The sequence below is a fragment of the Chiloscyllium plagiosum genome, chromosome 39 (genome assembly GCF_004010195.1).
Source record: "Chiloscyllium plagiosum isolate BGI_BamShark_2017 chromosome 39, ASM401019v2, whole genome shotgun sequence".
NCBI classification, from domain to species: domain Eukaryota; kingdom Metazoa; phylum Chordata; class Chondrichthyes; order Orectolobiformes; family Hemiscylliidae; genus Chiloscyllium; species Chiloscyllium plagiosum.
The window spans coordinates 8497603-8518024 of NC_057748.1; the positions used below are offsets into that span (position 1 = coordinate 8497603).

Consider the following 20422-nt stretch of genomic DNA (forward strand, 5'->3'; position numbering starts at 1 on the left):
ATAGACTCTGGGACTGTTGTGTAGTACACAGTCTATGCTCTGAAACCTTAAAGAGGGATTTAGATTTTGAGTCCTGTCTGGGGCAGAGATTGCGACATATAGAAGGTCAGCACCTTTATAGAAAACACATCACTCATGGATGTTCTCCTGGATTGTTTGTGATCATCTGAGGAGGGGGTGAGGAGCGGGATGAAAGGTGAAGGTGAAGAGAAGAAAGAAGCATCTAGACATGATGCTTGCATCACTGTGGTCTCCAGTTTTTATGGTCTTTTCCTATTTGTCAGCTTCACACATTCTTATGTTCCCAGATGTCAATTTTGTAAATGTATATTCCATGGAAGATTTAAATTTCTATCAACTTAAAGCTGAGGGACCTCTTTGGCTATCCATAAGTAATGATGCCAGCCAGTCCACGGTACTCACCAACAACCTGAATTTTGATTGTTGCTTTGTCAACCAAATTCTCAATCTGAACACTGAGTTCATACTTCCCAGAGTGACTGCGCTCAGCACTTCGAATAAAGAGAATAGTGTCCACTTCGCTGTTGCGGGTACTGACTTGCTTAGTATCCAATGGCTGGCCATCTTTCAACCATGTGACCACAGGTCGTGGCTTCCCCTGATGAGGGTCAAAGTACAAAGAGTCAGTTCAATGCAAGCAAATTGGGAAAGCGAAGCATGCTTGTGAATCAAATCAAGACTGTGCTTTTAATTCTGAAATAATTTTCTTCCCTCGCTCATTTAGTTCTCCCTCCCCCGGTCCTGAAGACTGCCACAATGTATAAATCGATAAGTGACTGGGTTTGATGTTCCGCATAGAATTTCTCCTGTGTAATTATCCTCCACTCATTAGAGAAATCACTATGTTTTTATCAGTAGACACTGCTGCAGTTACAGTCATCGGTTCTGTTCCCTCTAGCACAAAGTGACTCTTTAAATTGGCCTGTTAAAGTAGACTCTGTAGACTGCTTGCTGCACAGCACTTTTTTAAATAGATTCTGTAGATTGCTGTGCTTTGGTGTAAATTCTGTAGATTGTTTGCTGTAGAGCACTATTTAAACAGAATTTGTAGACTGTTTGTTGTACAGTACTGTTTAATAGACTCTGTAGACCATTTGCTATAGAGCACTATTTAAACAGATTTTGTAGACTGTTAGCAGTAGTCTGCTGTTTCAAATAGATTCTGTAGATTGGTTGATGTAAAGCACCATTTAAATTAATTCTGTAGACTGTTTACTGTACTGTTTAAATAGGTTTTGGAGACTGTTTACTATGGTGCACTGTTTAAATTGACTCTGTAGACTGTGTGCTATTTAATTGGCCTGTTGACTGTTATTTAAAGCACCCACTTCTGAGAGACACTCCTGCCCCATCCTATCCCTCAAAACACTTTCAACGCTGACATTTCATCTCGAGGGCCAGGTTTGAAGATCCTGTCCTGTCTTAGACTAATTTGTTGGCAGCACGTACGGACAGAGGTTGACCTCACTACACCATCCCTCCATGGTGACAATAATTTCCCACTCCCCATGTCCCTCCACCATGGGAGTTACCCTGAGCATTGCCCCCTGTTATACCAATCCCTCTGCAATCACCTCTTTCCTCATCCCATTTTCCTCCCTCTCCTATGCACTCCCCCACCTTTTCCCATTTCCACCTTCCTATATTCAATGCCTAGATTCACTTGCCTTCTTATTCCCTCTATTTCTCTACCACATCCACTTGCCCACTTTCCCACTGGTCTAATTTATTCCTCCACCCTCTTCTCTTCTCCTTTCTCGTTCATACACCCCTCCCCTTCACTTTCTTTCAGGTATCCCTGGCCTTTCTAATCCTGCAACACAAATACTTCATCTTGATTCCCTGTGTGCAGGACAATGGCAAATAGCACTGTATCTTAAAAAAGTCTTCCATCCCTTTTCACATAATAATTTCTTAATTTACATCTGTAATGAAAGTTGCCTAGGTAAACATGTCACACTCAACCCAACTAAAGCGCTGCAGCATCACTGATGGTGGGAGGTGTAAGTACAATATATAAGTCTGTGTCTATAATATAGATTTTGGAATAAGAATAGAACATAGATGTTAAAGTTACGAAATAACACCACGGAGGCCAATATCCAGTCATCAAGTCACCCTTTATTTGCATGGACACCGTATGTGAACTTTGACCCAGCCAGATCAGAGCCAGTCCCTCAAGTGAGGAGAATCCCTGACCCTTCTGGGTTTTTTTCACAATCAAGAAGGAGAGTCCTTGCACACACACTGGTCCAGCTCCCTCAAGAGTCAGCTTTCAGAGTGAACAGGATGTCTGACATTCCTGTTTTTTTTTCCCCCCACACTACTGCCTAACTGCGGTAGTGCTTATTATTTTCCCCAGCAACCCTTCTGTTTATTTTTTTTTCTGGTTATATTTATTTTATTAAACAAATTACAAAAACAGTTTACAACAAACAAGTTACATTTACAGCTGCATACAAGAGACAGCAATTTTACAAGGGAGAGGAGCAGCAAAGCCAGGCCCCAAACCCTACTATTCAAACAGTTTACAGGGACATGAGGACAAACCTCAAATCCCAGTTTCACATAAAGATATAAAGAGACAACAGCAATGACTGTTGTACATTAGACAGTACTGTTACATACAAAAGTGCAGACAACCCCTTCTGTTTATATCTATCAGCCCGGGCTCCCTGATTGGCCTAGGTTAACAGCCCTACTTGATGAATTCATACTCAATGAGATTCACTTGGCCAACCTCGAACCATTCACTACAAATTTTCACAAACTTTGAACGACATATTAGTATCAAGTTTATTTCTCTAAATCCCAGACTGTTAACCGTCACTCTCTAAACTCTTCTCAAACACAAACATGACTCTTCTGGATACAGGAGGACTGAGTGCAATGTCAGCCGACTAAACTCAATCTTGGCATGAGTCAATTTTATTATGAGAATGGGCAAAGTAGACAAGGTATCTCTAACTTAAAATTGAAAAGAATGAGAGTTGGAGAGTTTGAGCTATGGGGAGAGGTTTAAATGGCTGGGGCTATTTTCTCTGGAGCATCAGAGGTTGACGGGTGATCTTACAGAAGTTTATAAATGCACGAGGGGCACGGATAGGGTGAATAGCCAAGGTCTTTTCTCCAGGGTAGGGGAGTCCAAAAATGGAGGGAATAGGTTTAAAGTGAGAGGGGAAAGATTTAAAAGAGACCTAAGGAGCAACTTTTTCACACAGAGGGAGGTGCGTGTATGGAATGAACTGCCAGAAGAAGTGCTGGAGGCTGGTCCAATTACAAACTTTAAAAGGCTTCTGGACGGGAAGATGAAAAGGAAAGGTTTAGAGGAATATGGGCCAAATACTGGCAAATGGGACTAGATTAATTTAGGATATCTGGTGGGCAAGGACGGGTTGGGCCAAAGGGTCTGTTTCCGTGCTGTACATCTCTCTGACTCTATGATCCCATTAAAATGAATAAGATTCTTAAGGGGCTGGCACAGAGAGGGTGTTTCCATAGGTGGACAATCCAGAACTAAGGATTACAGTCTCAGGCATCGTTTGGAATTGTCTTCGTTTCAGAGACTTACGAAGTTTTGGAATGCTGTACCCCAGGGCTGTCGAGTACATCAAGGCAGAGGTTGATGGGTTTTTGGACACAGAGTGAATCAATGAATGTTGGAACAGTCTGGAAAAGTGAAACTAAATTAGAAGCTCCCCCACAATCATATTGAACGGGACAAGCAGTCACCTGTACCACTCATGCTCCCGTTCTTTATGATTTTACAGGCATTTGACACATTTCGTGATTATTTAGGCCCTAGTGCGGTTCCAAAGAACTAACCTCATAGAAAGTCACGTATGAAAAGTCAACTCAAAAATCCCTTTTAGTTGGTTTGGGTGGAATTCATAATGAAGTGTGTGATAGAGTTCAAGGTGGAATACATTCTACATGATCTGTCACTAGGACTTGACTTCTTTTCACATCTTATGCTTGCAATGCTAATATGTCTTCAGATTGAGGAGTGAGGAAAGATTTGCTCCTTGTTGTTACAAGTGGTGAACATCCCACTTGCCAGGGGTTCAATTCCCAGATGGGATGGCCATGCTGTTTCTCACACTGGCACAATGGACTGTAATTCCTTGATTTTTCTTTTTTCATGGGACTTTGGAATTATCAGTATTTGTTATATGAATCTAACTAGCCTTCAACCACATTGCTGTGGATTTGAAGTCACAAGTAGGCCAGACCGGGTAAAGGTAGCAGATTTCCTTCCCCGATGGACTCAATGAGCCAAATGGCCTGCTTTCGTATTGTAGGGATTGTATGACTCTTCATCCTTTAGAAGATTCATAATGATGGGTTTTTACAATAATTGATGATGACTTTACCATCATCATCACTCAGACTGGCTCCGGATTATGGAGTTGAAAACAAGTTCCAACACTTACTATTGTGGGATTTGAACCCACACTGTGAATACCACTCAGGGCCTCTGTAGTAAAACTCTGGTGATTTTACCATTACACCACCTTCCAAGGAGCTAGTTGATAACGTCTTTGTAGCTATATATCCCAAGCCATGCTCTCACACACAAAAAACTCCTCACCTGGAAAGGGATCACTAGATTGATTTGTTGGCCGACTCTGCGGATGAATGTGTGTCTCAGTTGCCGTGGTACCCAGATTTTTGGGTGTTCTGCATGGAAAAGAAAGGAACATAAAGTTAACAGAGCACCTTAGCAAGTCTGTACTGCCATGGCCTTGAGGATTAAACAGGTGATTAATTGGCACCCTCAATAACAACTTGATCAGAAGCTATCTAACTATTTAATTGAACTCCATGCAGCACAGTATTGCTTATATTACTTTACATGTATTGTATCCCTAATCAACTAATCCAGCCCAAGTGATCCACACTTGCATTTACACTCCCATTTTTACATTAGAGTAACCTTGCATTCCTTCCTCTCCTGTGTGTTTATTGAGCTACCAAAGTTTCCCTTAAAGGAATATATCACATTCCTAACTCACTGTGGGGTGGGAAGTTCCATGCTCCAGCCTGACTCAAACATGCTGGATATGCTTTTGATTGGTATCTTTAGTAATACATTCTAGGACTCATTTCATCACATGTTGTGATCTTTAATTCCCACTTACAGGATTATACCTTGTGTTTTAAGTTTATAAAATCATGAGGGGCATAGATAGGATAAATAGACATGGTCTTTTCCCTGGGACGGAGGAGTCCAGAACTAGAGAGCATAGGTTAAAGGTGAGAGGAGAAAGATTTAACAAGGACCTAAGGGGCAACTCTTTCATGCAGAGGATGGCGCATGTATGGAATGAGCTGCCAGAGGAAGTGGTGGAGGCTGGTACAATTGCAACATTTAAAAGGCTTCTGGATGGTTATATGAATAGGAAGGGTTTAAAGGAATATGGGCCAAGTACTGGCAAATGGGACTAGATTAGATTGGGATATCTGGTCCGGTGGAACAGTTGGACCGAAGGGTCTGTTTCTGTGCTGTACATCTCTATGACTCGAAAGAAAGATCTGCACTCATAAGGCTACGCTTGCTGAGAGACTCAGAGCATTCCAGGCAGGTTGATACACCTTTAATGGCAGACGAGGGTGGAGCGATGGCAAGCAAACAGAATTAAGCCAACACAGAAAACATTCGAGAAACCTAACAGCATCTATGTCAAGAGAAACCTAATTAACATTTTGAGTCTGGTATGATTTGGTTGCACGGTGGCTCAGTGCACTGCTATCTCACAGCACAGAGACCTGGGTTCGATTCCACCCTCAGGCTGTGTGGCGTTTGCACATTCTCCTCATGTCCAGTTTCCTCTCAGGCTCCAAAGATGTGCAGGTTAGGTGAACTGGCCATGCTAAATTGCCCATAGTGTCCAAGGATGTGCAGGCCATGGATTAGCCATGGGAAATGCAGGGCTACTGTAGAGAGGTGGGTTTGGCTAGGATGCTTTTCAGAGGGGCCAACTCGCTTGCTTTCACACTGTAGGGAACTATGATGCTTCATTGTCTGAATATTCATAATGCACTCAAAGAAGATTCACTGTGGACCCAAAACATCAACTCTGTTTCTCTCTTCACAGATGCTGCCAGACCTGCCCAGTTTCTCCAGCAAATTTTGTGTTTTTGTTTAGATTTCTAGCATCCGCAGTATTTTGGTTTTATTTGAAGAATTAAGATACAGATTGTCCATGATGAAACTGAATGCTGGAACCAAGGGACTGGCTAAATGGTCTCCCTGTGCTGCTGCTGATCCTAACAAAGGGTCTTCCTCCTTAGGCAGAGCTCAAGGATTTATGGCAAGTTACTAAAAGATTATGAGGATTTCACCCAGAGGAGAAACATCACACGTAGGCTCCTGATCCTGGGTTCCACTGCTGTATTCCCAGATCCCTCAAAGCTAAAACTTCCATTATTGACCCAAGTACTCTTATTTTTGCATTGTTCATCTTGGTTTTACTTACGGACAATCTCGCGGATAGTGACTGATTGGGAGAGAATTGCGGGCTCGCTTTTTCCAGCTATGTTTACTGCCCGCACACGGAAATTAATCTTCTCTCCTGTCGGGAGGTTTTTCACAGTGAATCCAAGACGCTCCACCAGCTCAGTGTTGGCTGCAATCCACTCATTGGCTGCAGAGAGGCAGAGAGGGTTTGCAGTTAGGACAACATTGTGAGCTTTCAGAATCAAAACTCAGATGGATGGACTCAGGTAAAGTGAGGGCAGCTGAATAGCAGCAGAGGCTCTGCTCCACTCCTTCCCCGATCCAAACTGGATTATCATCAGAATGGTCATGGAAGACAAGTGGTTTGCTACACAGGTGGAAGGGGAACCGAAAGGGCTACAGAATTAGGGTAGAGGAATGGAACTGAGTAGGATGCTTTTCGGAGGGTCGGCGTGGACTTGAAGGGCTGAATGACCTGTTTCCACACTGTGTGATTCAATGATTCTATGAAAGGGATTGGGGAAGTTGAGAAACTGGTTTCAACATAAGAAATAAAAGCAGGATAGGCCATTCAGCTTCCTCAACTAGTTAGTAAGATTATGCCAATTGTGGACTTAGTCCCAATTCCCTCATTTGCCACACATAATCCTCAACTCCTCTGTCATCCCAAAAACCTATCCAAATGGGTCTTGAATACATTCAATGCCCAAGTCTCCATTGTTCGATGAGGCAGAGAATTCCAAAAACTAACAACCCTCAGAGAAGAAATGCCCCCTCACCTCCATATTAAATAGGAGAGGCCCTTTTTTTAAACAGTGCTCCTTGTTGTAGATTGCCCCATCCTTTCGACAGCCCATCCAGTCAAGCCACCTCAATAGCTCATAGTGCATGGGTGGAAGCTCCAATGAGGTAGAAGGTCAGCCATGATGATATTGAATGGCTGAATAGGCTTGAAGGGCTGAATGGCCTTCCATGTTAATTGGCTGTCAGCGTTAGCTCCACTTAAATAATCAAGTATCTCTCCGGGTTACGGAGTAAGATTTCATGTTTTCAGTTGATGCCCATTTTTGGATTGGAATGGGACCTGGACTGTTTCAGGAGCAGTGGCCGTGACCTTCCCCGAATTGGCCAGTAGGAGTCACTGCAGCGCAGAAGAAGCTGCAAACTGAGATTGAAAGAGGGGAAGATGGCGACTCCATCTCGAGGCAACCTCTCAACAACTTTATAACATTTTTGAATAAAATTTATCACAGGCTCTGGTCCTCTAGTGGGGAGAGGGATCTCTAGGGGTGGGGAATTCCAGTCAACCTCAGAAACATGGCCTTTAACTGACCCTGAATGATGGTTTCTCAAACAGTGGGTCATGACCCCCAAGACAATTAAGGTTTATAAAATCATGAGGGGTACAGATAAGGTCAATGACAAGGATCGTATTCCTAGCGTGGGGGAATTTCAAGAGTAGGGGGCATATTTTTAAGGTAGAGGAGCAAGTTTTAAAAAAAGACAGGAGGGGCAACTTTTATACACAGAGTGGTTCGTGTGTGGAATTAAATTCCAGAGGAAGTGGTGGATGCAGGTGCAGTTACAACGTTTAAAAGACATTTGGATAATTACATGAATAGGAAAGGTGTGGAGGGAAATTGGCCAAGCGCAGGCAGGTGGGACTAATTTAGTTTGAGATCATGGTCGGCATGGACTGGTTTCCGTTATGTATGACTCTATGACGAAGGATTTCTGGATAATGAGCCCTGAGATAATGACGTTGGACTGAATATTAAGAATGGTATGGCCCCTTTAAATAGGTGCCATTTATCTTGTAATGATAGCCATGGCCTAAGGGACATATCTTGAAAATCTAATTGCTGTTGCAAATAAATTACTGCAAGATGGTAGTTTCTTTAAAAATAGAAATCGCCCATGCCCCACTCAGCAACTAAAGCCCACCATACTCCTTCACCCCCTCTACAAATCTCGTGCCCCCAAAACCTTCACTCTGGAGTCAGTGCACTGACACCAGTGAGAACTGGGGGAGCGCGGGTTGGAGGTGAGAAGACGGGGTGAGAGGGGGGGGGAGTGCAATTCCAAAGTGGCCATTGCTGCATCAGAGGTCATGACCCCCCACAACAAAAACCTTGGCTTGAGACTCCACTTTTGGGGAGGTGCCAACCCCCTCTGTGTGGTGTCCAGGGCACGGTGGGATGAAGCATTGCTTTAACTGGGGAAAGGCATTTTTTTGCAGGTGGGTAGCCCTTTCTGCCCCGATGCCACCTCCAGTCAGAAATGCCCTCACCCTCCCCCGGGGCGAGATGGTACGGGTGTTGGCCCCCATCCCCCACGTGCCCGCCTGTCTCACTCCCAATCCGGAGTTTGGACCCCCTTCACCCCCACATCCCTGGTGCCAGCTAACATTGCGGTACTCACAGCCTTCCTTGCAGTATTCAATCAGGTATCCATCCACACCTCCAGCACCGATCTTCTCAGGTATCCTCCACTTCAGGGTGGTTGTGGTGTCTGTGACATCCTCAACGCACAAGTGCGACGGCTCACCAGGCACGGCTACAGACACAAAGTATACACTCAGTGGCGGGTTTGGTGTGGCACCTTTGGCCAGCCTTAGCCTGGCCATGACCCTCCACCCAGGCGCTTACAACCACCCAGCTTCCCAATGCCCGCTTAATCAGAAAGACAGGAAGGGACAAATGTCTCCTAAAAGCCACCATGGGAGGTCAAATTCCCCTTCACAATTAAAAAGTAACTTCTCCCCACACCGCCCCAGTTGTTGGTAGAATTCTACTCATCCATTTGACCATCGCCATACGCTTGCCCACACTGCCCTTGGCTTACCAAGTGGCATGAATGTCCTGGAGGAGGCGCTAGGCTGCGAGATGCCGATGCCATTCACAGCAAATACCCGCATCTCGTAGAGGCAGCCCTCAATCATCCGAGTGGCAGTGAAGGTCGTGTCTTGGAGAGGTTCAAAGTTCAACTTCATCCACCTCATGCTCGTTTTCTTCTTCCTTTCCAGCAGGTAACCTGGAGGAAGAGGCAAAGGATGAGCCAAGTCCCACTGAGACTGCAGAGCCCCCACAATGCATTGCAGCCCATGCACCATCTCTACTACTGCACAGACCAGAGATATTGTACAGGAGTCAATTCTGGTCAAACAATCATTTCTTTGCACACAAGGAAACATAGAAACATTAAAAAAAGGAACAGGAGTAGGCCATTCGGCCCTTCGAGCCTGCTTCATCATTCAAAATGATCATTCAACTTGGTTTCTTGCTTTCTTCCATCAATCCCTTTAGCCCTGAGGACTATATCTAACTCCTTCTTGAAAAATATTCATCTCTTTCTTGAAAACCCGCTGTGAAGTGTAAACACACTGTGAAGTGTAAATCTAACTCCACTGGGTTGCAGACATCTCCAAGTGTTGTACAATATATTACAACAGACAATTCCCACATTTCTCCATCCAGGTTCCTTATATTACCTGCTGCCTTCCCACTGTTTTCACAGACATTGTCTGTGCTTTAGCCAAAGCTAGCTCTATCCTGCTGATGGTACAGCTCCTACATTTCTAACCAGTCTTCATTCACCTGTGGTTCCCATTTGCTTTTACAATATGACTGAGAATAACCCTTAACTAACTGAAGGAGAAAGTGAGGTCTGCAGATGCTGGAGATCAGAGATGGAAATGTGTTGCTGGAAAAGCGCAGCAGGTCAGGCAGCATCTAGGGAACAGGAGAATCGACGTTTCGGGCATTAGCCCTTCTTCAGGATTCCTGAAGAAGGGCTAATGCCCGAAACGTCGATTCTCCTGTTCCCTAGATGCTTAACTAACTGAAACCAACTCACTCTTTTCAGTGCATTGAGACGGCTGTGTGTGAGCTATATTTCAAGCTGTTGGAGCTTTGCCTGTTCTGTGTAGTTCTCCTACAGACTAATGCCTGCTGTTCGTCCCAAACACTCCCTTGGCTCCCAGTAGGTCAGGGCTTTCCCTAGTGGAGGGGAAGGGTTGTAACCCCAAGTGGGGTCATGGGCTGAAATTGTGGGGTCACCAGTTCCAACGTAGTAATGGTGGAGTTCAGACCAAGTGGCAAGAACTGTTATCCAGTTCCAAAAGCCCCTCCCTGTCACTGAGGGTGCATGAGGATTTTCAAACCCTGAAATGGGGGCACAGAGTGTCTGGGGAACACTGCCCCAGGGCGTTGAGTATCCAGCCTTGCACTCTCAGAAGATGCGCTATTTTACAGTGCTTCTTCTGCTGTTCAGAGTCCCTTGTCTCCCTAGCTTGTCCTTATCCATAAGACAGAGCAACAGAACTAGGCCATTTAGCCTATTGAGGTAAAAACAAGGACTGCAGATGCTGGAAACCAGAGTCTAGATTAGAGTGGTGCTGGAAAAGCACAGCAGGTCAGGCAGCATCCGAGGAACAGGAAAATCGATATTTCGGGCAAAAGCCCCTCATCAGGAATAGAAGCAGGGTGCCTGCAGAGTGGAGAGATAAATGAGAGGGGGGTGGGGGTAGGGGTGGGGGAAGGTAGCAAAGAGTACAACAGGTGAATGGGGGTGGGATCAAGGTGATAGGTCAGAGAGGAGGGTGGAGTGGATTGGTGGAAAGGAAGATAGGCAGGTAGGACAGGTCATGTGGGCGGTGTTGAGCAGGAACACTGGAGCTGGGGTGAGGTGGGGGAAGGGGAAATGAGGAAACTGGTGAAATCCACATCGATGCCATGGTGTTGAAGTGTTCCGAGGCAGAAGATAAGGTGTTCTTTCTCCAGGCGTTGGGTGGTGAGGGAGCGGCGTTGGAGGAGGCCCAGGACCTACATGTCCTCGGCAGAGTGGGAGGGGGAGTTGAAATGTTGGGCCACAGGGCGGTGGGGTTGATTGGTGCGGATGTCCCGGAGATGTTTCCTAAATCGCTCTGCTAGGAACCGTCCAGTCTCCCCAATGTAGAGGAGCAACGGATACAATAAATGATATTGGTGGATGTGCAGGTGAAACTTTGATGGATGTGGATGGCTCCTTTGGGGCCTTGGATGGTGGTGAGGGAGGAGATGTGGGTGCAGTTTTGCAATTTCTGCGGTGGCAGGGGAGGGTTCCAGGAAGGGAGGGTGGGTTGTTGGGGGGCGTGGACCTGACCAGGTAGTCACGGAGGGAAAGGTCTTTGCGGAAAGCGGAAAGGGGTGGGGAGGGAAATATATCCCTGGCAGTGGGGTCTGTCTGGAGATGGCGGAAATGTCGTCGGATGATTTGGTTTATGTGAAGGTTGGTAGGGTGGAAGGTGAGCACCGGGGGGGTTCTGTCCTTGTTACAGTTGGAGGGGTGGTGTTTGAGGGCGGAGGGGCGGTATGTGGATGAATGCCTTGAAGGGCATCTTTAACCACGTGGGAAGCGAAATTGCAGTCTCTAAAGAAGGAGGCCACCTGGTGTGTTCTGTGGTGGAACTGGTCCTCCTGGGAGCAGATACGGCCGAGGCGGAGGAATAGCCTATTGAGTCTGCCCTGACATTCAATAAGAGCTTGGCTGATCTGATAATCCTCAACTCCATTTTCCTGCCTTTTCCCATAACCCTTGATTCCCTTACTGATTAAAAATCTGTCTATCTCAGCCTCGAATACACTTAATGGCCTTAACAAACCTCTCTTGTAAAGAATTCCACAAATTCACCACCCTCTGGAAGAAGGAATTCCTCCTTATCTCTGTCTTAAATGGGTGACTCCTCACTCTGAGATGATGCTGTATGGTCCTAGACTCTCCCATAAGGTTCATTGAATCCCTACAGCGTGGAAGCAGGCCATTCAGTTCATCAAATCCACACCGACCCTCTGAAGACCATCCCACCCGGACCCATGCCCCTACCCTTCCTAACATCGACAGCCTCTCCCCTGGAACACCCGTTACCTGTAATGGGCTGGCCACCGTCATACTTTGGAATATCCCAACCCGCGGTACACCAATCCTCTCCAATGCCAATGATCTTGACGTTCTCAGGGGGGTCAGGGACATCTGCAAAACAAAGGCTCGGTAACTCTGATTGTCGGCTTGTCAATGTAACTACCACTGCTCCTCACTGGAAGCTCAACAGAATTAAGGGTCACTAAGAGGGGACCAAGCATTCAGAGTGCTGGATGGCCTAAAGGTCTCAGATTCCCTTCAGAGAGAACTGCATAATTTCCCAAGGCAGGCCTCCATGGGACTCTGACACCATTTGATTTGGTTGCTCGGCCATTTCAGAGTTGTCGCATGATGGCATTGTGGGTAATCCTACACCACAGAAGGTTCAAGAAGGTGACTCATCATCACCTTCTCATGGACAAACAGGGAAGGGGCAACAAATTCTGGCCTTACTGATGACAAATTCCACAAATGTATAAATAAATAAAGATTACAAACAAGTTATCCTGAAAATTATAAGTTTCCTTCTTTAACCAAAACTTTTCCAGAGCAGACAGAAGTTTGAAATTGGAAACAGGATGAGGATCAAAGTTTAAATTCCGAGAGTTGAAGTTCATTGATTACCTCAGGAACTAAAACCTCCATGTCTCTACAAATTGGGAAATATTTCTGGTGTTTGGAATTTTGCTCGAAATCTTTTCTCCAAAATCCAGATTGTTGGCTGCCCAATTACCCTCTCTTTTCTGATCAACATTTTTGCTCCTTTTGCTCTAAAACCAATGCATCTGTTCCTACCACATTGCCCATCCCTCAGACACCTACCAACAACTTTGATAAAGATGACGGCTTTATCTTCCCCCGCTGGGTTCTGCACCAGAATGTTGTATTTTGCCTCATCTTCTCTCAGTGCACCCTCCAACACCAGACTGCTGATATTGTTCTTTGTCTCAATACGTAGGCGTCCTTCTACATCTGTGAGTTCCTAAACATGAAGTTAACGAATCAAGATACTTTCTTTGATTGCACCATCTTGTTAGCTTAATCATAGAATCCCTCCCGTGTGGAAGCAGGCCATTCAGCTCATTGAGTCCACACTGACCTTCCGAAGAGCATCATACCCAGACCCCCACCACCTCCCCACTACCAGAGGACACAGCTTAAAAATACGGGGTAGACCATTTTGGACAGAGATGAGGAGAAACTTCTTCACCCAGAGAGTGGTGGCTGTGTGGAATGCTCTGCCCCAGAGGGCAGTGGAGGCCCAGTCTCTGGATTCATTTAAGAAAGAGTTGGATAGAGCTCACAAGGATTGTGGAATCAAGGATTATGGAGATAAGGCAGGAAAAGGATACTGATTAAGGATGATCAGCCATGATCATATTGAATGGTGGTGCAGGTTCGAAGGGCAGAATGGCCTACTCCTGCACCTATTGTCTATTGTCTACCCCTGCAACCTTGTATTTTCAATGGCTAATCCACCTAACCTGCATATCCCTGGACAGTACAGGGCAATTTACCATGACCAATCCGCCTAACCCACACATCTTTGGACTATGGGAGGAAACCGGAGTACATAAAGACATTGGGGGAATGTGCAAACTCCACACAGAGAGTCGGTGAAGGGTAGAATTGAGCCCAGGTCCCTGATACTGTATTGTAGCGATGCTAACCACTGAACCACAGCGTGCTGTTGAACTAGTTTGGGACCTTGGTTACTCCATCAGTTCCGACCCCAACGTTAAACTAGCGTCAGTTTTAAAGTTGGTGGACAACAACTGTGGTTCAGTTGGTTTGAGGAGGTTGGTGAGCACAACTGTGTGGACTCTTTGAGGAACCGTACTGCAGGGAAACGTACTCTTCAGTCCAACCAGTCCATGCCGACCTTCATCCCAAACTAAACTAATTCGACCTGCCTGCACCTGTCCCATATCCCTCCACACATTTCCTATTCATGTTCTTATCTAAATGTATTTTAAACATTGTAACTGTGCCCGCATCCACCACTTCCTCAGGAAGTTCATTCCACGCACAAACCACTCTCCATTTAAAAAAAATTGACCCTCAAGTCTTTTTAAAAATCTTTCTTCTCTCACCTTAAAAATATGTCCCCAGTTTTGAAATTCCCCATCCTAGGGAAAAAAACACCTATTGTTCACTTTATCTATACTCCTCATCATTTTATAAACCTCAATAAGATCACCCCTCAACCTAGGTGAAAGAAGTCCCATCCTTGTAAATCTTTTCTGAGCCCTCTCCAGGTTAATGATATCCTTCCTAGAACAGAGCGACCAGAATTGCACTTAGTACTCAAGGAGAGGCCTCCCTAATATCCTGTACAACCTCAATGTGATGTCCCGACTCCTATACTCAAAGGTCTGAGTAATGAAGGCAAACATGCTAAACACCATCTTAACTACCCTATCTATATATGATGCAAACTTCAAAGAATTATGTACCTGAACCCCTAGGTCTCTCTGTTGTACAACACTACCCAAGGCCCTACTTTTAACTGTTTAAGTCCTGACCTTGTTTGCTTTACAAAAATGCAATACCGCACATTTACCCAAATTAAACTGCATCTGCCACTCTTCACTCTTCAGAGATTGGATCAGTTACTACAATGTTCACTGGAGTTTAGAAATGGTTGGGGTGGGGGTGGGGAATCTATAAAATTCTAACAGGACTACATGCTGGATGAATGTTCCAAATGACTCGGGAGTCCAGAACTAGGGGTCACAATCTAAGGGTGCAACAAAGGCCATTTCGAGCTGAGGTGAGGAAAAGATTCTTCATCCAGACAGTGGGTGTGCCAAAACATTGAGTGTTGCCAGGAAGAAGTTAAATATAATTCTTAGGGCCTTAGGGATCAAAGGGTACAGGGTAGAAAGCATGAACAGGGCAGCATAGGAAGAGGGGAAATTATCGGATGATCAGCTGTGATCATATTGAATGACAAAACAGGCTTGAAGGGCCAAATGGTGTCCTCCTATTTCTGATGATTCAAGTTCCATGAAGTCTAGGCCGACAGCTCCAGTCTTACTAAAGAGGGAGAACTACACAGTCGATGGTGGTGGATTTTAAACAACAACATTAAACAGAGCCCCGTCTTGCCTTCCCTTGGGCATACAGAGCACCATATTGAAGTGGAGTGGGGTAGTTCTTCTTGGTGGCTAATGTTCATCCTCAAGCAACATCATTAAAATTAGATAACCTGGTCATTATCACACTCATTTAGAGAAAGCTTTCTACAAACAAATTGGTTTGTCTTTATTCTGTATTTCTAACTGTCACAACTTCACTGGCTGCATAATGTTTTAATATGCTCTGAGATATGCATGAATTGTTATGGAAATGCAGTTTTTTAATAAGTCATCCATCTGGCAGTCACTATGGGATGTAGTCAGACTTCAATATCCTGGAAGGCTCAGGAATGAGAGTCTGGAGCACCCAGGAGGTGGTTATGTGGCCTACTGGATAAAGGCATCTAACTATTGGATAAGACATCTGACTTCAATGTTAATCAAGATGTTATTGGAGGTCTGCAGGTTCAATTCTTGTTGTGATCACCCTTTTAAAGTGAGGTTGAGAAAAACTTCTTCACACAGTGAGTAGTTCGGGTCTGGAATGCACTGCCTGGGGATATGGTTGGGGCAGGTTCAATTGAGGCATTCAAGGGAGCATTGGATGGCTTTTGTGAATAGTAACAGTGTGCATGGATATGGGGAAAAGGCAGGAGATGCCAACTAGATAATAGACCCGAACTGGATAATAGATCCTGACTAGATAATAGATTCAGATTAGACAATATTTAGGGACTGGATAGTAGATCAGACTGGATAATAGAGCCAGACTGGATAGTAGATGTGGATTGGATAGTAGAGATCCAATGCGGGCACAATAAGTTGACTGATCTCCTTCTGCACTGAATGATTCCGTGACTCTGCTGATGTCCGGAGGGTCCCAGGAGGTATCCAGAGGGTTCTGGGAGGTGTCCAGAGGGTCCCAGAGGGGATCTGGGGCTAGAATCCAGGGAGCCCAGGCATTGGAGGATTGCAGGGTGTGTGTATGTTCAAAGTGCATTGAATCAAATGGTCAACTACAAACAAAGAAATTAGTTGCCCCAAGAGCATCTGAGGGAATGACTTACCTGGTCAGCCTTGTACCAGGTAATAGTGGGAGGGGGCTCGCCACTGGCATCAGCATCCAATCGGACTTTGTTCCCTGCGACCACCACAATGGTATTCTGGGAAACCACACTGCCTGTGCAGTCAAGGTGGATCTTCGGAGGCTCTGTATGTGAAAAAAATCACATTTCAAAAAATGGACAGAGACACAGGAAGACACGATCCCAGAGAGGAAACATGAAAAAAAAAATCAGATAAAGAATTAAGCAAAAAAGAACAGAAACAAGAGGAGAGAGAAGGAAGACAGAGGGAGAGAGTGGGGCAAAGAGAGAACAAGACTCTTGTTTTCAGAAGCAATTACAATTATATTTCTCAGATTATGCATTCACCTTCGGACAGAGGTCCTACTCAAGACATGACAATCCATTTGGCTGATCACTCAGTTTAATTTTAAAATGCAAACACAATACTGCAATGGAACGACTTCACCACAACATTCAAAACCACATCCAAAACTCACCTTGGCGGGGGACGTAGTCGATTTTGATCTCTGGAAGACACAAAGAGAAAGGGAGAGTGAAAATAAATTGGACAGTGAAACCAGACATTGAGCTTGGTTGCTGTTTGTTGTTTGTCAATGAGCCAAGATAGGAGCTTCGGAGCAACAAGAAGCTATTCAGCCTCTCAAGCCCATTCTACTGGTCAATGACTGAACTCCATGCACCCATTTGGTTCAATGATATCATTATTGTGATTTCCTGAATATCATTCACTGCCAAAACTCTCATAGTTAGTATTCTTTAGCTTATTTTGCTCTTCGTAGGTGAGACCTCCAGCATCTGATCACCTTTTGTACAAAGCGCTTCCTGATTTATCTCCTGCCTCTGCTTTTAGGAGCAAGTGAGGTCTGCAGGTGCTGGAGATCAGAGTCGAGAGTGTGGTGTGGAAAGACACAACAAGCCAGGCAGCATCCAAGGAACAGGGAAAGTCAACATTTCGTGATGAAGGGCCAATGCCCGAAATGTCGATTCTTCTGCTCCTCAGATGCTGCCTGACCTGTTGTGCCTTTCCAGCACCACATTCTCGACTCTGCCTCTGCTTTTAGTTCATCCACTAGTCCTAGACTCCCTCCACAATGGAAAAAAAAACTCTCCATCCATTCTGTTCAAAATTCTGGAAACTTTAACCAAATCACTGAAAAATCATCCAACCCCAGGGAAAACTGGCCTCACTTCAATAAAACCATCTCACAACCTAATCCTCGGATTCACGGGAATATTCCAGTGAATTGAGACCTTCTCTCCTTCCAAGGCTGATGTATCTTTGCAAAGGCATGGTTTTCTAAATGAGGTCCAGCTAGGGCTCTGTATACCTGCAGAAACACACTCTGCCACACTCTGCTTGCCCACCTTTTCCTGGGAACCCCTCTATAATGGTAACTTGCATAAAATAAATGGAATATTGTACTGGCAACCTTATTCTGTAGGCTGCAAATTATCCATCTCACTATCTTGTGACTAATATCACATCATCCAGAATCGTTGAACAGTATAAACCTTTGGTTTGTTTACAGTGCAGTATCTATATCCAAACACAATCCATTATAGATTGTACATACCCATTCACAATCTTATATATAGGATGAATATTTAATCATGTTACTACATAGATTGTATTTTCCCATTTACAGTCCTGCATATGGAATGTGTACCCAATCACAGACCTCTTTAGATCTTATATACCCATTTACAGAGCTGTACATATTTAATGTACCCATTTACAGTCCTCTATATGTTGTGTGCACCCAATCACAGCCTGACATACACAATCTATACTCATCCACAGTGCTCAGTAGATTGTGTGCATTAACTGATAGAATGGGAGCTAGTGAAGTGGCCCGTACCTAAAAAGTTGAGCTTGGCAGAGATGGAGAGAGCATAACCATCTGGAATGAACGTGTAATCGGCTTCATCATCCGGTGTGATGTCATCAATGACCAGCTTGTGAAACCTGTGGGGAGGAACAAGGATGAGGCAGTGTGACTGTACAAGAGCTGGGGACGTGTTTTGGATCAGCACACATGCCAGAGCTGGGAAACCCCATAATACCAGCAGCTCAACTGGACACCAGGAACGTTACGGTGTGAAGGGAATCTGCTGGACGTCCTTGCACTTCGGGCATGACCACCCCAGTGGTGTTCAGGGGAAGAAAAAGGTTGAAGCTTTTAAAAACTTTTTAAAGGACGGGGTGCACGTGCATGTGTTTACTGAGCCAGAGTAGCGGATGGAGAAGGAGATAGTGATATGATTAGCATCTAAAGGGAAGAAATTATCTTAGAAAATGCCACTCTATGGTAAAACTGTAGTCATCAAACGTACTGGAGCAGATGGATATAATTTTCCTTCCTTATTTAGAAGGAAAACTGACTGTGATATCCGTATCTAGTTGCCATGTGTCTACTGACGACCACTCAGACCAGTTAAAGCTCGGAGGACTGGGCTGGGGGGGTCAAGTTGGCCTGACCCTGCAGATTTGGCATTTGGAGGGAGACTGGGGAAGGCGAAGGAATCCAGTGGATCACTGTGGTGAGAAAGGGGATGATGGTGGAACCTACCTGCCCTTATGGGTGATGTGAATGCGCTTGCTGGGCTTGACCTCAATCCCGTTCTTCAGCCACTTGCCTGTCACCTTTTCATCCGAGACCTCACATTTAAAGACTGCCTGCTCCTGGGCCTTCAATGTCAGGTCAGCGAAACTCTGCAACACCTCCAGGACCTTGTCTGAAACACACATGCAAGGAAAAGCACATAACCGGTTGATTCCAAGCTTGCCTCTGGAAAATAAAAACTACTTCCTCTCTTGGCAGCTCAATACCCCAAGACCTTGAGAGCAGCCCAGTGAAGACAATAGACACGAGACAATAGGTGCAGGGGTAGGGCAGGTGTGGAGGCATCTATTCTCACTGCAATCCCCGAACACAATGCTGAACTGATGTAGCAAAGACAAGGAAAGAACTGTACCTTCAGCCAAAAGCACTTCACAACCAATAACGTTCTTTTCCAGCATCACTAATGAATTGATTTATTATTGTCAACATGTACCTGAATACAGTGAAAAGTTTTGTTTTGCGAGCAGTACAGGCAGATCATACTATACAAAGTGCATCAGGATAACAGAACAGAGCGAGGAATACAATATTACGGTTGCAGGATAGGTGCACAGAGAGCGGGGTCAACATTAAATTTAGTTTGAGAGGTTAGTTCAAAAGTCTAATAACAGTGGGGAACCCCTCTATAATGGTAACATTGTTCTTGGATCAGTTGTCGTTCTATGTTACAGTGCAAGGAACACCATAAGCAATTTGTACCCAGCAAGCTCCCACAAGCAGCACTGCACAAATGACCAGTCATATGTATGGCTGTTATCTGTACACATTTGTCAGATATTAGAGATAGGAACTGACATTGACTTTAAAGACAGAGTTCTCCTTATACACAGATTAAAGTGCGATTATTCAAACTATGGAGAGCTGGTATCAACACAGCAAGAAGGCAGCAGTTGGATCTCTTTCTTGGAGGCTGACTGTGTTATAAATTATAGGCTGGGGAGAATTCCCTGCGCTCCCTCAAAGTATCGCAGAATCCCTACAGGGTGGAAGCAGGCCATTCAATTGATTGCGACCACATTGACCCTCCAAAGAGCATCCCATCCAGACCCAGCCCCTTACCCCGTCACACTGCATTTCCAATGGTTAGCCTGCATGTCCCTGGACACTATGGGGCAATTTCCCATGACCAATCCACCCTAACCTGCATATCTTTGGACTGTGGGAGGAAACTGGAGCACCCAGAGGAAACCCTTACAGACACCGGGAGAATGTGCAAACTCCACACAGACAGTCACCCGAGGGGGGAACTGA

The 20422-nt window shown here is 45.0% G+C and overlaps 1 protein-coding gene across 2 annotated transcripts in view; it reads right to left on the reverse strand.

The window, feature by feature from the left end:
* The window catches only part of mybpc2a (myosin binding protein Ca), an 86030-nt gene that overhangs the window by 20364 nt on the left and 45244 nt on the right, over window positions 1–20422 (reverse strand). For both annotated transcript variants that reach the window (XM_043679657.1, XM_043679656.1), the window contains exons 16-26: window positions 19118–19283; window positions 18407–18513; window positions 17024–17053; window positions 16527–16669; window positions 13202–13361; window positions 12386–12490; window positions 9326–9514; window positions 8903–9037; window positions 6501–6668; window positions 4613–4701; window positions 424–619 (exon numbers count right to left, since the gene is read on the reverse strand). In XM_043679657.1, the coding sequence (XP_043535592.1) occupies window positions 424–619; window positions 4613–4701; window positions 6501–6668; window positions 8903–9037; window positions 9326–9514; window positions 12386–12490; window positions 13202–13361; window positions 16527–16669; window positions 17024–17053; window positions 18407–18513; window positions 19118–19283 (1488 nt within the window). The remainder of the gene's footprint in view (window positions 1–423; window positions 620–4612; window positions 4702–6500; window positions 6669–8902; window positions 9038–9325; window positions 9515–12385; window positions 12491–13201; window positions 13362–16526; window positions 16670–17023; window positions 17054–18406; window positions 18514–19117; window positions 19284–20422) is intronic.